Consider the following 13,551-nt stretch of genomic DNA (forward strand, 5'->3'; position numbering starts at 1 on the left):
TGAAGAGGGAGCAGAGCCCTTCTCTGTCGCTACACAGACACACAGGGCAGGTGGTTTTGCTGGAAGCACCTTGGAGCTGAGGATGTTCTTGTGTTTAGACGAGCAAGGGAGCTTGGAATAAAGCCTCWGAAGGTGCAGTTTCACAATTAAGGAATCCAAACCAAAATTTGGGAGCATCTCTAAAGTTTAGAGTAGCTTCTATTTAAGTGGTATTAGGACTCGCACATACCAAAACAAAAACGCGGATGGTGTGCGTTTATTTCTTGTTTCATATGCTTTGAAATGGGTCAAAATATATTTACCCTCCCACAGCTCAACTGGGAAAAATGTAAAGTTAGTGAGTATGTGGAGGGGCTTCCAGAGGTCCTGAAAGCTGCTTTCAGGAGGAGGCTTTCTGTTTGTGCTCTTTTCTTTCAAGAATGGCCGTGCAGCTCCGACGTGACTGTCTGTGCTTGCTCAGCCCAAGGGCCAATAACCCCTTGGCCAGGCCCACATTGCACTGTAGGGTCTGTCTCAGTGAATTATTTTAATTAGTTAATGATGGTGCGTGAGGTAGGACCTAAGATCRTGTACATAGCATTTGGGCAGGCGTGACCTTTTATTTCTATTTACTGTTATTTGAGAGGCAGAATTTAATAGATCTACTTACTGGGAAATAAATTGTTGGTTTGTTCTGCTGCATTTCTAGTGGGATTGTTTTGGGCCTCTTCTGCATCCCAGCATGAATAAAGGATGGGGAAAGACCACCAGTCGATGAGGTTCTTTGGCAAGTTTACTCACTGCAGTTTAAATATGTTGGAAAACTCATTTTTTTACCTGCTGTTAATTTCTTTTTGCCTTCATCAAGACAATTATGTGCTTCATTCTGAGTATGAGTGGTYGATGACACCACATCATCCTGAAGGGATAATAACCAGCGATGATCCAGTTTTATAGTGTATAGTGCAGACATAATGACCTCTGAGGGAGACCACAGGCAGTTAGGAATGCTAAAACCTCTTGTAACCTTTATTTTCCTATCTTAATGCTAAAGCAAAGAGATCTGCGAGGCAAACGAAACCATCATGTGTCCTATGTGCGAACGCAACTGCACGCTCCAGAAGCTCAATGAAAGCTGCATGTACGCCAAGGTAACTGGAACTTGCTGCTCCCCACGTACTTGCTGTCTAAAAAGCCACTTTGAGTCTATAATGGCAACCCTTCTTTGCCCAGAGAAAGGTTCCTTTAAAACATGTTGCCTCTCAGAGTTTTCAACCCTTGGAATTCATATGTAGAGTAAGTGTGAAGTCTCGGAAATGTTAAGAGAAGATTCTCAGATTTGCCTGAATATCTCACCCATTTTCATCCTAAATACTTTTTTTTTTTAAATCAGTTTAATGTCTCCTGGGCAACAAAGATTTCCTTGGAAGGTTTTATTCTTTTTTTTCCCCTGTAATTGACTACTTGTTTTGCTTCCATATTTGGTGATTGATTTTTCTGCTCGTAAAGGTATTCTCTTATGTTACACAGGGTTATGATGTACTCAGGTTTTATAGTTGGAACATAACTTCTCCATTTTCTTCATGCACAACCAGAGAGCTGAAGAGTTAGGGAAGSTATTCATTTTGGAATCAATTTTTTTAATCCTTACCTGTTACTTGGAAATAAGTAACTATGTAATAGCATACAAGGGCACAAGCAGTGAGTTGGACCCTCCATGGACCTGATGGTCAAGGGACCTGCCTTGTTTATAGAAGACCTTGTGCATGTATTTTACTCCGTTAGAACTTTTTTCAAGGGCTTTATTTAATATCTGCCAGTCCATGTTTAGGAGAAGTTTGGATAGAATTAAGCAATAGAAAAAAAAATCCTATAGTGCAGATGTTTTCTCTGCCAAGTTTCTGTCAAAGCTGGAGGCAAAACAAAGATGCCTTTTTCCTTCGTGTTAGTGACCATTTGTTTCAYCCTCTCCCTTCCCCCCCTTTATTTTTTTTTTTCCTTCTCTTGTCCCTTTAAAACCTCCCCTTGAAGTGAAGCTTGTATTGTAGGGGAAGGAATGTAATATCAGGCTTGTAACCAAATAATAGAAAACCCAGGTTATCCTTTCTGTGCACATGCAGTGAACTCTTTAGTCAGTGCTCAGCCCCAGGGAGTCCCACTGCTGTCGTGCCCTGCCCTCGAGCGCAGGGTTGTTGCAGAGCTTTGGCTATCCCATGTAGTGGTGGTGAGGATGATGATGATGATATCAGCCAGGCATGTGGATTGATGAGAGCTGAGGCTTACAGTACATGCCACTCCTGCCTCGAAGCCTCTGCTCAAGGCAGGTCTGTTTAAGCTTCTCAGGTTTCTGTTCTGGGTGTGGTGTTGCCTAATTAGAGCCCAAACTCCGTGTCTAAATAGTGCTAGATCTGGAGCCAGGTACATATAGCTCCAACCCAGCAGGTTTAATGCTGCTAAAGGTAGGATTTTGTTCCTTTGTTTTGGTTCTGTATTTCCTTGGAAAGATGTACTGTTTACTGAGCAGTTTATCCCAAATCACTTATTCAGATACATGTACATCCAAAATGGAAATATAAATATTTGTCAGATATTTATTCACAAGTATTTTATTGAGTGTATTTGTCAGGTATTTATTTGCTGCCTTTATTCATGAGTCCCATTTTTGGTGAGGTCAAAGTTGGTCTCATATCTGTTACACTGGTGGGTTTCGTCCTTGATGAAAGGAATAGAAGAGGGAAAGGACATACTTGTGCATCCAGTGGTCGCAGTATGTGATCCATGCAGAGAACACCTTGCACATGTTGATCCTAAATTCCAAGTGGTAAATGCTCATTTTCTTTGGTACCATAAAGGATCAAGCCAGACTTGTGTGCAGAATGTTGGAATCATTTAACTTGAGAAGGAATAAAGCAGAGAGGCAAGCAACTCTGTTTCGATCAACTTAGGTGGGTAAATACCCTTGGCAGCCTATTAACCTGCTAGGCAGCAGCAATAAGGACAGCCTGGTTGGAAGGAAGGAAAATCACTCGAGCACTGTGGCAGGGAAGAGGAGATTGTGGGACTGCAGATCCTAACCTGAGAACCTGTGTGCTCCCAGGGGCACGAAGAAGGCTTTCTGTTCATGGCAAGAGCTTCACAGTTAGCCCCCAAAACCACATCATGACTCAGTGCTAATAAATGCAAAGTTTCTTTTTTTTCAAGGCTATGACACATGGTTCTTATTTCAAAGGGTAGAAAATCACTGTAAACTGCCTGCGGAGTTTAACATAATACATGTCAAAAACATCTGTGTCACTTGTCCTTTTCTTTTCCTGTCTCTCCAGATCCTCATTCTGACATGTGCTTCTCAATAAGTTTTTCAGTTATTAATGCGTGGCAACAACTTAAACCACTCTTAATTCTAAGAAATTTAAAGAAATCAMTGTTAATTGCCAACTTTCAATATATGGAAACTACACTGATATTAATGTCAGCTTTTCAAATGCCCTTTCATACCCTGGCTTGCTTATATAGCCTCTAGGTTTTTGTAATATAAATAGTGATGTTTTCCGAAGAGGTGGGACATCACATGGCCAGCTCAGATGGTTGAAGTGATCTGAAGAAAATCAGATGAGATTTAAGGTTCTAAAAACCTTAAAATAGAAAACTATGAGTTTAGGTTTGGACCAGTGCATGAATGGGACTGTGCAGGAATTTCTAATCTGTCTGGACATGACCAGAGCGGCTCGCAGTATTTGTGGAGCAGGCAGACAGTTCTAAAACCTATATCAGAAATTSCTGTGAAAGACAGACCTGGATAAATATTTTGGTAAAAGAAACATGGGAGTAGGGCCTCGTATTATTACCTTAGAATTTCTGCTCTCTGTTATGTACTCTGTGGTTCTTTGGCGTTAAAGATACAGCAGCAATATTATTTGTTCATAATGTGTTTATTTTCTGTTTAGGTTACACATTTGTTTGATAATGGAGGGACTGTCTTCTTTGCTATTTTCATGGCAATTTGGGGTAAGTTGGTTTTAATTCTGTGGGGTTTTTTTTCTCTCTTTCCTCCCCTCCCCTTCCCTCCCTTTCTTTTTGTTTTTTTTTTTTTTTTGGTTCACCTATGCCTTTTATATTATTACTAAGGTTAAGGAGATTATATTTTTAAGTAAAATTAAAAATGTTATGATTTCATCATGTATGTACTTTAATTTCTATGCTAGTACTAGCTTAAAATATTTTTTATTCATAATGTAATGATTTTATGTCTTTAAACCTAAATTTTATATCATGCAGGTAGAGGTCATTTTAGAGGCAAACCCATAGGATAATTAATGGTCTRGAGTTAATAAAAATGACAGGATATAGAGAATTGCAGTGGCATAAATGAGAATACTTTGGTGGGAGCTAGAGGGAGGGGAATGATTTGATGCTAGAAGTTTATAGTGTTTTAACTATTTGTATTCAAATTTTTCACTCACGTGATGCCACGGGGCCCCAGACCAACCAGGGGATTAGCCCAGAGACCAGTGTTGAGCAAGAATTACTGGTAACAGCCCTTCCTTTCCCAGAAGGTCAATGTGCTACTGCCTCAGTCAGATAGTTGTGGTTTCAGCATGAAACGGCTGATAAAATTAGCCCTAACTGAAGCTAGTAACATTTTGCTCCTGGAAAACAGGGAAGACTGATATGAAACAGAGGTGATAATTAATTTTGCTAGTATGAAATTGTCACACACACACACACACAGAAGTGCATGGTTTTAAGTCATTRGAAGTTAATAAAAATATAACTGAAAGTCACACTTTAATTGGTTGCCTAAGTGATATTTGTGCATTAGCTCCTAATCCTGCTGTTATAGCCTTGAAATTGCTGTAAATTAGTCTCATAGAGTCTTAAAATACATTTTGCTATTAGTTTAAGTGGTAACTGATGTAGACAGAGCTGGTGGCATCTCAGTATCCCTTTGTCTCTATTGCCTTATAGCCCCATGCTCAGCCACACAGGGCTGTAAATCTGTCATTTACATTTAGGCAGTTGTGTTATTGGCAAGCAGATGAACTGTGATGCCACTTCTGTTATATCACCACAACATTCACTTGTCAACTGAATAAAACCAAAGCAAGCTTCTTAGGATGCCTGTGTACCTGGCAGAGAGAMTTGCTTTCCTTCCATATGGAGATAAGTATTTCTTCCACCTAATCTGTGCCAAAATCACTTGCAACCTCTCTGCAGATCTAGGCTGCTGTGCAGATAGCAGATGAGTTTGACAGAAAATTAGAAGCTTCAGCCTTCTGATTTCTCATTCAATAATGATTATAAGTCTGTATCATTAGAGAGCCACAAGTCACATTGCTCAGTAGTTTCATCTTCCCCAAGAAATTTCAACCAGTGAGTAGTCCAAATAAAATGAGCTCTGCGCATCTGTTCCCTCAAAAGGTGTGAATGTGGTAGTGTCCCGAGTCCTCAATAAACAGTATTTGGTGGAGCAGGGTCTCATCAAGGTAGTTAACTCCGGTGTTTTCTTCCATCCCGCTGTTAAACTGTTACTGTCTAGTTTTTAACCACGTTAGTAGTATTGACCAATACGGARTGAAGTTCCACGAGAGAATTTCGCTGGTATTTGCTGCTGTTAGGAAAGCACGTGCAATGTGCTGAGGGGAAGACTGCAGGGCGAGTGTTTTGCTCCAGAGGAGAGCGCTGCTCTGCTGCGGGCTCTGCCTCTCCCGCGGCAAACGTCCTCTGTGCGGTAGCGGCTGGAAGGGAGCAGCGGTGACGAGGTCACTTGGGAAAAYGGGAGCTTGTCGGTAAGGACTGAGCCCGGAGCGAAGCTCGTGTCATTCTGAGGGCTGCGGTGCCGTCGTGTCACCCACGGCCACGTCCCCTGCCGCCGGGCGCCCTGCGTCGCTCCCCGCGGCCCGGGCGGGCGCGCTGGCTTCGGCGYGGCCCAGCGGGAGAGCTGCAAAGGGGCTGCAGTTATCGTGCCCCCAGCGTGTGGGAGCACTGCTCCCCCCGTTACCGCCTGGAGCTGAAAACAGCCGCCTCRCACGGTTTTCAGCTGCAGCTGCCAGCTAAGGCTGAAATAAATCTACATGCCGTATAAGCAACTTAAACCTGCCCGAAAGGAAACGTCTAAACGATTATAYGCAGACCCACAAAAGCAGCGGGTGAGCTGGTCTTACACAACATTGCTTCTCTATATACTAATTTGCCAAATTTCTGGATTCCAAGCGTCCGCCTTTCAGTTCCGCAAAAAACTGCGGAGTCTTTTACCTCTTTAGTGTGGTGGAAGATTGTGGCACTTTGATGCTTAAATATATTAAGTGTAAAARTACTTAAATGCGTATCATGTTGGCTACAAAAAGGAGTGATAGTGTTTTTTATAACAAGTAATTGGTTTTKGCTGTAGGCAATAGTGTAAAACAGCTTCATTAATAGGTATGATAAGAGTTCTACTAGAATTATAAATAGAATTAATAATCTTATTAAACCAATAATTGTTTTCCCATACTACTGTTTATGCGATAGGAAATGCCAAATTTGCATTCACTCCTTTCTAGATGCTCTTTTTTCAGCCTTTTGAGGTTGAAATGAAGATCTATTGACCCTTAAAGTTGCTACCGAATCTGCCTTTCCAGCAGCTTTCAGCTGCTGCAGCTAAGCTACCGAGGACATACTGCCTGGTGTATTTTTGTTTAATTTTTACATTAAAAAAAAGTTTGAATTGTCTCTAATTGCTTAGACATATTAGAAAAAAATCCACAAGTGTACAATGAATAGACCAAGTAATGTGTCTAAGCTTATATGCATTTRTGGAGAAGACCAAAGAGATCCTTTTTTTTTGCCTCCTAATATATATTTGCTCCTGAAAACAGATGCAGTTTGATTTCTCATCCTATAGCTGAAGCTTGATGAGTAAAGAGTCTGGTGCTCTTGGTCAGTCGAATTTTGGGAGAGCTTTTGACCTGTAGTTTTGAACACTCCAGTAGGAGTATATAGGAGTATATAGGATAAATTAAAATTTAAATAATTGACCCTCCCAGGTTTAAAAAGAAAAAATAGTTCAAGTGGAGTTGATGATAATTCAGTAGGACCAAAGTACTTAAAACAGCACTGACCAGAAATAAAAGGCAGCCTTATGCATGAGGCTGTTGCTGTTGCTTACCTGGCTCACTTCTTGTATCCTCACGAAGTCGTCTGTGGGAAAAAGGTTCAGAGTTTTTCTTCCCCCAGATAAAATATCCAACCAGGCCAAATAATACACATCCCRAAACGGTTCCTAAAATGATGCCAAATATTACTCCTCCCTTGTTGCTTTTCTCTAGGAGAGAAAGAATAAGAAGAGCCAGTTGAATCAGAATGATAAATCTGTAAGATCAGATATTCCACTCTTGCTTTCTRCCATCCATGGATCTTTGTGGACTTCCGCTCTGAGACACTTTGCAGAGACTGTAACTAAAGCAGCCTCTCTGCACTACTTATGTGCCTTTATAGCAGCAAATAAAAGGCCGTGGTTCAAAGAAAGCTCCCTGCCTARTGATGGAAGCGAGCCTTATCATCTAACCATTTCTTTTTAAAGCAACAATCACTGTTTGAATGCAATTCTGTTGAAGCCATGAGTTAATACAGCAGCTTCTGAATTTCAAATGTTTACATTATAAAGTGCCATTTTTGAGTATCCATCCAGAAGTCTAGCAGGGCTTTCTGCATTTGCTCAGTTAACAAAATAATCCCATTCCGCCAGGATTACCCTCCGATTCCTTAAAACTTCTTCAAGGTATTCTGGTTTTCTTGGAATTGACCTTGCTTCCCCCCCACCAAGCACTTCCTTTTCAGTCATGTTATCTAAAAATCATGCACACTATATTTTGTAAAACTACCATAGGAAACCTGAAAACCTGATGCCCCTTCAGTTCTTAGTACTGCATACGATGGATGAGCTGCTTAATGCTGTCTAAAAGCTTGAAAGCTGAAAAGTTAAGGCATGTGCTTGTGTTCCCAAACCTTCCATTTCTTTTCCCCAAGACATAATTCAGAGCAGCAGTAGAGGGAAGTGCTGTGGTGGTTTTATCCCCTGTTATTATCTCTGGCATAATCATCTTGCTAATAACTAAATGCAAAACGAGCAGCTCCTYTGCGAGTGTTTACAAGAAGTTGCCTTTGGCCACAAAGCTGCCCAGCCTAACGCTAGRCATTCTCCATTTGACTTCTCTACCCCTGCTTGGCAGGTCTATGCCAGTATCTACTGTGAGTTTCCTGAGCTTTTGTGAAAAATTAGAAAAATAACTAATTTGAAATGCTTTTTATGCTGTGCTGCGATCGGTAACACTCCATGCCAGTGAACTCTGGAGATGTGGAGACTTGATGCTGCAGGATGGTGTAGGACRGTGCATTCCCACTGACATAATAGAGGTGCAAAAGGGCCAGCTGATTTATAGGTGCAATGAGAGAAATGCTCTTAAAGGCTCCCTCTGCATTTTAGGTTTGGTTTCAGGGGAATTTTAGCCTCAGTGCCTGCTAGGTCCCTATTAATTCTCACACATCTTGCAAAGCCTCCTGTTCACTGGCAAAGAGGCTGGCATTCAACATGACAGTGGGCTCTGCCCCATGGCACCGTAGCTGGGCCCTGACCTCCGCGTGCGTCCYGGGAGCCGGATGGAGCCGCGGAGGTGCCGGCGGAATCCCCGCTGGAGAGGGTTGTGCCGTGGTGGCCGCCCGGCACATCCGTGGCTGTGGCCGTGGCCGCTCCACGYGCCGGGGAGGAGGACGTGGGGGTCCCGTTGCTGCTGCTGCTGCTGGTCGCAGAGCTGGGCACCACATCGTGGCGAGCCGCGGAGCTGGAGGAAAATTCCCGCTGCGTGGGGCCGCTGGTCCCCGCTCCGAGYGCCGCGTTCCCACCCGCCGCCGTCCCGGGGCTTGCGGCGCCCGCCGGCGTCGCCGCGGGCTCCTCGGCGCCCGGCCCCGAGCCGGTTCCCTCCTCTCTGCCGCTTGCTGCCGTGTCGTTTGTTTTCTGYGCGGCATTCGCCGCCCGCTGCAGCCTTGCTAGCAGCAAGAGCAAAAGCAGCCCCATGGGCGAGCGCTGCATGGTGTCCGCTCCCAAGTGTTGGCGTTTTGCGGGCAGCCTGGAAGAAATTTGCTTCTGTGGAGTACTTCTTTTGCAAAGGAAAACCGCTATACCCAAATAAACCACCAAAGAGTTATAGCCCAGTTACACCGTTAGAGGCAGCTGTTAGGGAGTGTTCTGAAACAACATTAATGAACATCAAAACTTCGTGGTCAAGAATATTCTGTACTCAGGAGGGAATCATGTGCAACAGCTTTGCTACCCGATGACATCCTGGTACCTTCTAGAACAACGTGATCTACACAGCGTTTCTGCTCAGGTAGCCTTGCTGGGAAGGTGTTCAGGGAGGCCGTGCCCTGTTGCCAAGAAATATAATTTTGAGAGAAAATGTAAATTGAGAGCTGAAAAGTGATGGTGACATTTTGTGAGGTGGAGCAGCCAGCACCATATGCCTGCTGTCAGCAGCAGCTCAGGTAGCCCTCAGTGGTGTTGTCAGCAATGCTGATTACGGAAACTTTTGTTTTGTGTTTTTTCACTCTTTTTATTAATAAATTGTGGATTTTTCCTGACTTAGCTTCATTCTGTATGAGAAAGGGGCAATGGAARGTACAAGTGTAGTAAGAGGAGATAGCACTCGGCTACGGGTTATGTTTCACCAATAGATAAATGATGATTAATCATGTGAATATATCTTATTTTGTATCTGTCTTATTCTGTCTATACTTTATTCTTAAATGCTTCTGAGTTCAGTGGTTAGGATGTGGGATCATTACTTGAAACGTCTGTATATTTATAAAAGGCTATTTTTTCTSCTGGTTAATATGCCTTCTACTTCTCCAGGCTGCATATTTCCAAAGTAATATCTGATTATATGGGAAGAAGYATTTATTCTCAGGAGAATACTTGTAATTTATTCAGCAAAAACTAAGGGAAAAAGCCTTTCTTTCCATATTCTTTGAACTAAGGGGGAAGAAAAACATAGCAATTACCATCCCCAGTTACATTTGTAATTAGAGTGATTGATCTTCAAGTAACTATGAAATGCTATGAGATCTGAGTATTGGATTTTTTTTTTGTCAGTATTAAAGGTGCAAAGTTACCTTTACCAGGTGCAAAGAAAGGAAAAAAGCTACTGCATTTTACAAATTTTGAGAACGTGCTTTCATCTGAGCAATTCTGTTTTTGAGTGGCATGGCCGTGTCTCCTTTGCAGTAGTAGTCACGTTAATGAACAAAAYGAGTTTGAAAATCAACTTCCCCATGGCTATAACTTAAATCTAGATAGAGAAGTTGCTCTTGGTTCACTCTYACTGCGTTTGCCATTTTTAGTGAAGTGTACTACAGAGTCAGCGTCCCTACTGACCAAAGACTGGTGTTCTTGTGTGTGTGACTTGCCCATTTTTGTAATAGTCTGAGGCCCGAAAGAGATGATAATGGTTAATACTTATAATTRACTGTTTTTTCCACTGCAACATTCACACAGTTCAGGCAACTGGGAAGAGCTTTTCCCGTGAAGCTGCTTGTGCCAGTGCATGTGCATCTGCAGCCCCTGCAGTGGGTGAAGTCCTGGTCCCGTTCACGTCAAGTCTTCTTGGGGCTCAAGTCRGTCCTCTTGGGACCTTGCACGTCAGGAGGAGGAGATGCACTGATATTGCATTTGCTTTGGTTCTCCTTAAATTGCTCAGATGTGCCCTCACTATTTCTGCACTTTTGAGAAGAGTAGCCAAACTCTGAAGAGATCACTTTCTTCTAAATGCTCATCCAGTGCGTAATAAATATGTTTAAAAAGTAGAGATTCTTGGTACTATAAATAAAACAATTGCCATCTGTGTTTCATGAGTGTAACTCCCCATGTGCCAGTAATAAGCATAATGGCTGCAAACCTTCAGCAGTTAGAAGAAAATAATCATTTAACCACCATCTGATAGATACTATCTTCAGAACTATATATTTCTCATCTTCGTAAATTAGGGCTTTGCACCATTTCCCTTCCTCACAACTCTCATGAGACTGTRTTTGAATTTATCTAGTAAACAGTGACTCCAGCAAAGTGTAATAATGGCACTTTCTGGTTTCTTCTGGTCTGGCATAGTGTGTTCTTAATCATATGACTTTGCATATGATAATGTTATCATTGACTTTTTAAACTTCATACAGCAGATTTACTTTTGGGCCTTGCTTTAAAAATAGAGGGAACAAATACAAAACAAAACGTAGGAGGTTTTTATTGCAAAATGAAATAACAGCAAAGGGACTTGCTGGAAGGGTCCTGGCTTTTTGTTCCTGTGACTACTCTAAAGTACAGATCACTTTCCAGGGATCAGGTACGCCTAAACCTAGTGAGCAAGGAATATAAAATGATCAAGCTTAAACTCCTGCTACTCCCCCTCTCCTACCTCAGAAGAGCACCGTGGTGCTTTGGTTGCTTCCCCACTAAGCACCCCAAGGCCTCGCACTTACCTCAGCGCCCTGGCAGCCGTGTCGGTCCCGCGTTGGGTGTGGGTGCTCTCGGGGTGAGGGTGGCACGGGCTGAGGAGCCAGCGCCCGCCGTGGCACCGGAACCCACCCGGCCTCCTTCCCGGCCTGGGATCCACGGCCGAGTGCTCTCCTTGGGGCTGCACCGGGGCAAAGCTCTGCCCGGGAAGCTGCTTGCTGGGAACCAGCAAGGCTGTTGCTCCCTGCTCTCCTCTCTCAGCTCAAGGTTGCTTTGGCTTAYTGCTCTCGCCTCCCGCGGCGTGTTYRGGGGAGAGAAAGGCAATAAGGTTYGTCTCCTGCAGGGGCAAGCGGGGAAAATGAGCTAAGAAAAATGCCCTGGTGGAAATGGGTCTCACCCTATCGCCCAGCATACTCAGAATTGCAAGGCTCTGAGATAATCTAAGTCCACATTTGCTGAGTTTAGCCAGAAATACAGGTATCAGTAACTTTTGCTTTAGAATGCTGAAAATGAGATACCGATCTGAATGTTACAACTCACCTTCCTGCAGGGTTTATATAAATAGTCCTAAAGACAAGTAAAAGCCCAGCACACCATATACAATATTTCATACAGTGATCTGTTCAACAAGTTTTATCCTCTAATTTTTTGTGTGTATTTGTTTTAGCCTGGCATGCAGTGAGGAGAGGCTCAGAAGTGCTTTGCTGTTGCCTACTTGTTTGAGTGGAATGATCTGGTACTGAGATCTGTTTCCACTTGAAATTTTTGAAAGATCACGTGCAAATAYTATTTCATATCTCCTCCTGCGTGACTCCAGCGATATGCAATTAGGAGCAATAATCTTTTTCTGCAGTATGTTTAAACCTTTATTCATAGCCTGGCGTATAATACCCTTGTATGCAATGCACTTTGAGGGTGTAACGTTTGCCTATCAAAAATTTAACTTAAAATTGGTGTTTTTGAATGAGCTGTCTCAATACCTGTTCTCCCTTTGTCCCTGCAGAGTGAAAAATGGGAGGAAATGGTCCCAGGGAACCGGGAGTGAAGCAGTGATGGGGACAGAAAGGGTGACAGTAACAACGTGCACCCAGTGCAGATGCAAGATGGGCTATAGAGCCGTGTGTGCAGTGATAGCAGGTGAAAGAGAAGGGAAATAGAAGTCATAGAAGACCTGATAATCATCACCTTAGCTCAGTGACTTTAAAAGAGTGATAAAGCTAATTTCCCACACAGATTTACTGACTGTGCTAATTGGCAGCTGATGGGCAGCCMGGCAAATGCTGCCTGTCATTCAGATGAATACAAGAAGCCAAGTCCAGTGGAAGGATACTTGGCATTGGACAGTGCCCACCTGCCAGGTTCGTGATTCACCACGATAARGAGCGGAGACAGGACGTCCTCTTACTTGTTTTGTACAGGTTATTTGTGCAGCACGAGGTGCTGCTCGGCCAGAGGGAAGAGGACAGAGTCTGAGCCTGGCTGTTTGGTGTCCTTTGGACTCCAGGCTTCTCCTACGGGAAATTTCCAGCCACGTGTACTGCCCAGCTCAGCCCTCGGGCTGTCTCGGGAAGGGCTGGCTTCCCACCCATAGGGAAGTCTGGCTGAGAGTAAAAACCCTTCTTCCCCCAAAGCGAAAACAGCCAAGTGTGTTTGAATAGATACAAAATATTACAAAATGGCAAGACCTTAAAAGAACAAATGCTGGAAATTTAACTAGAATTTGGCACAAAAGAAGTTGTTTATGAAATGGTTTTATTTTCAGGGGTCCTCTTTTATAATTTCAGCTTTTCACTCTACTTTCTCAATAGCCTTTTGTCACAGCAAAATTACCAGGAATTCTGTGATTATGGTGATTACTGTGTGAGAGCATTGTGGCATTTATGGAGACGATCAGGTGAGCCTGTACAGGATGGAGACTCCTTAGTTGGCAGGTCAGGGTAGCTATTAGACCTCAGCYGCTTAGTCTACATGGATGATTTTCTTTATCATTGCAGCAGAAAGTGCTCTGTGGACATAAAAACGCACCACAGAAGCATTCTTGCAAGATCACAACTTGTCTCCTTGTTACTTGAATTTCAGCTCGTATTTACACAAGC

The 13,551-nt window shown here is 43.1% G+C and overlaps 1 protein-coding gene across 1 annotated transcript in view; it reads left to right on the forward strand.

The window, feature by feature from the left end:
* ANO3 (anoctamin 3) overlaps positions 1–13,551 on the forward strand; it is a 121,604-nt gene that overhangs the window by 91,223 nt on the left and 16,830 nt on the right. Inside the window, exons 13-14 of the mRNA XM_026041143.1 lie at positions 1,034–1,130; positions 3,924–3,984. Coding sequence (XP_025896928.1) covers positions 1,034–1,130; positions 3,924–3,984 — 158 coding nt within the window. The remainder of the gene's footprint in view (positions 1–1,033; positions 1,131–3,923; positions 3,985–13,551) is intronic.

Source organism: Nothoprocta perdicaria, unplaced genomic scaffold (assembly GCF_003342845.1).
Source record: "Nothoprocta perdicaria isolate Ctin4 unplaced genomic scaffold, notPer1 scaffold_28, whole genome shotgun sequence".
Taxonomy (NCBI): Eukaryota; Metazoa; Chordata; class Aves; order Tinamiformes; family Tinamidae; genus Nothoprocta; species Nothoprocta perdicaria.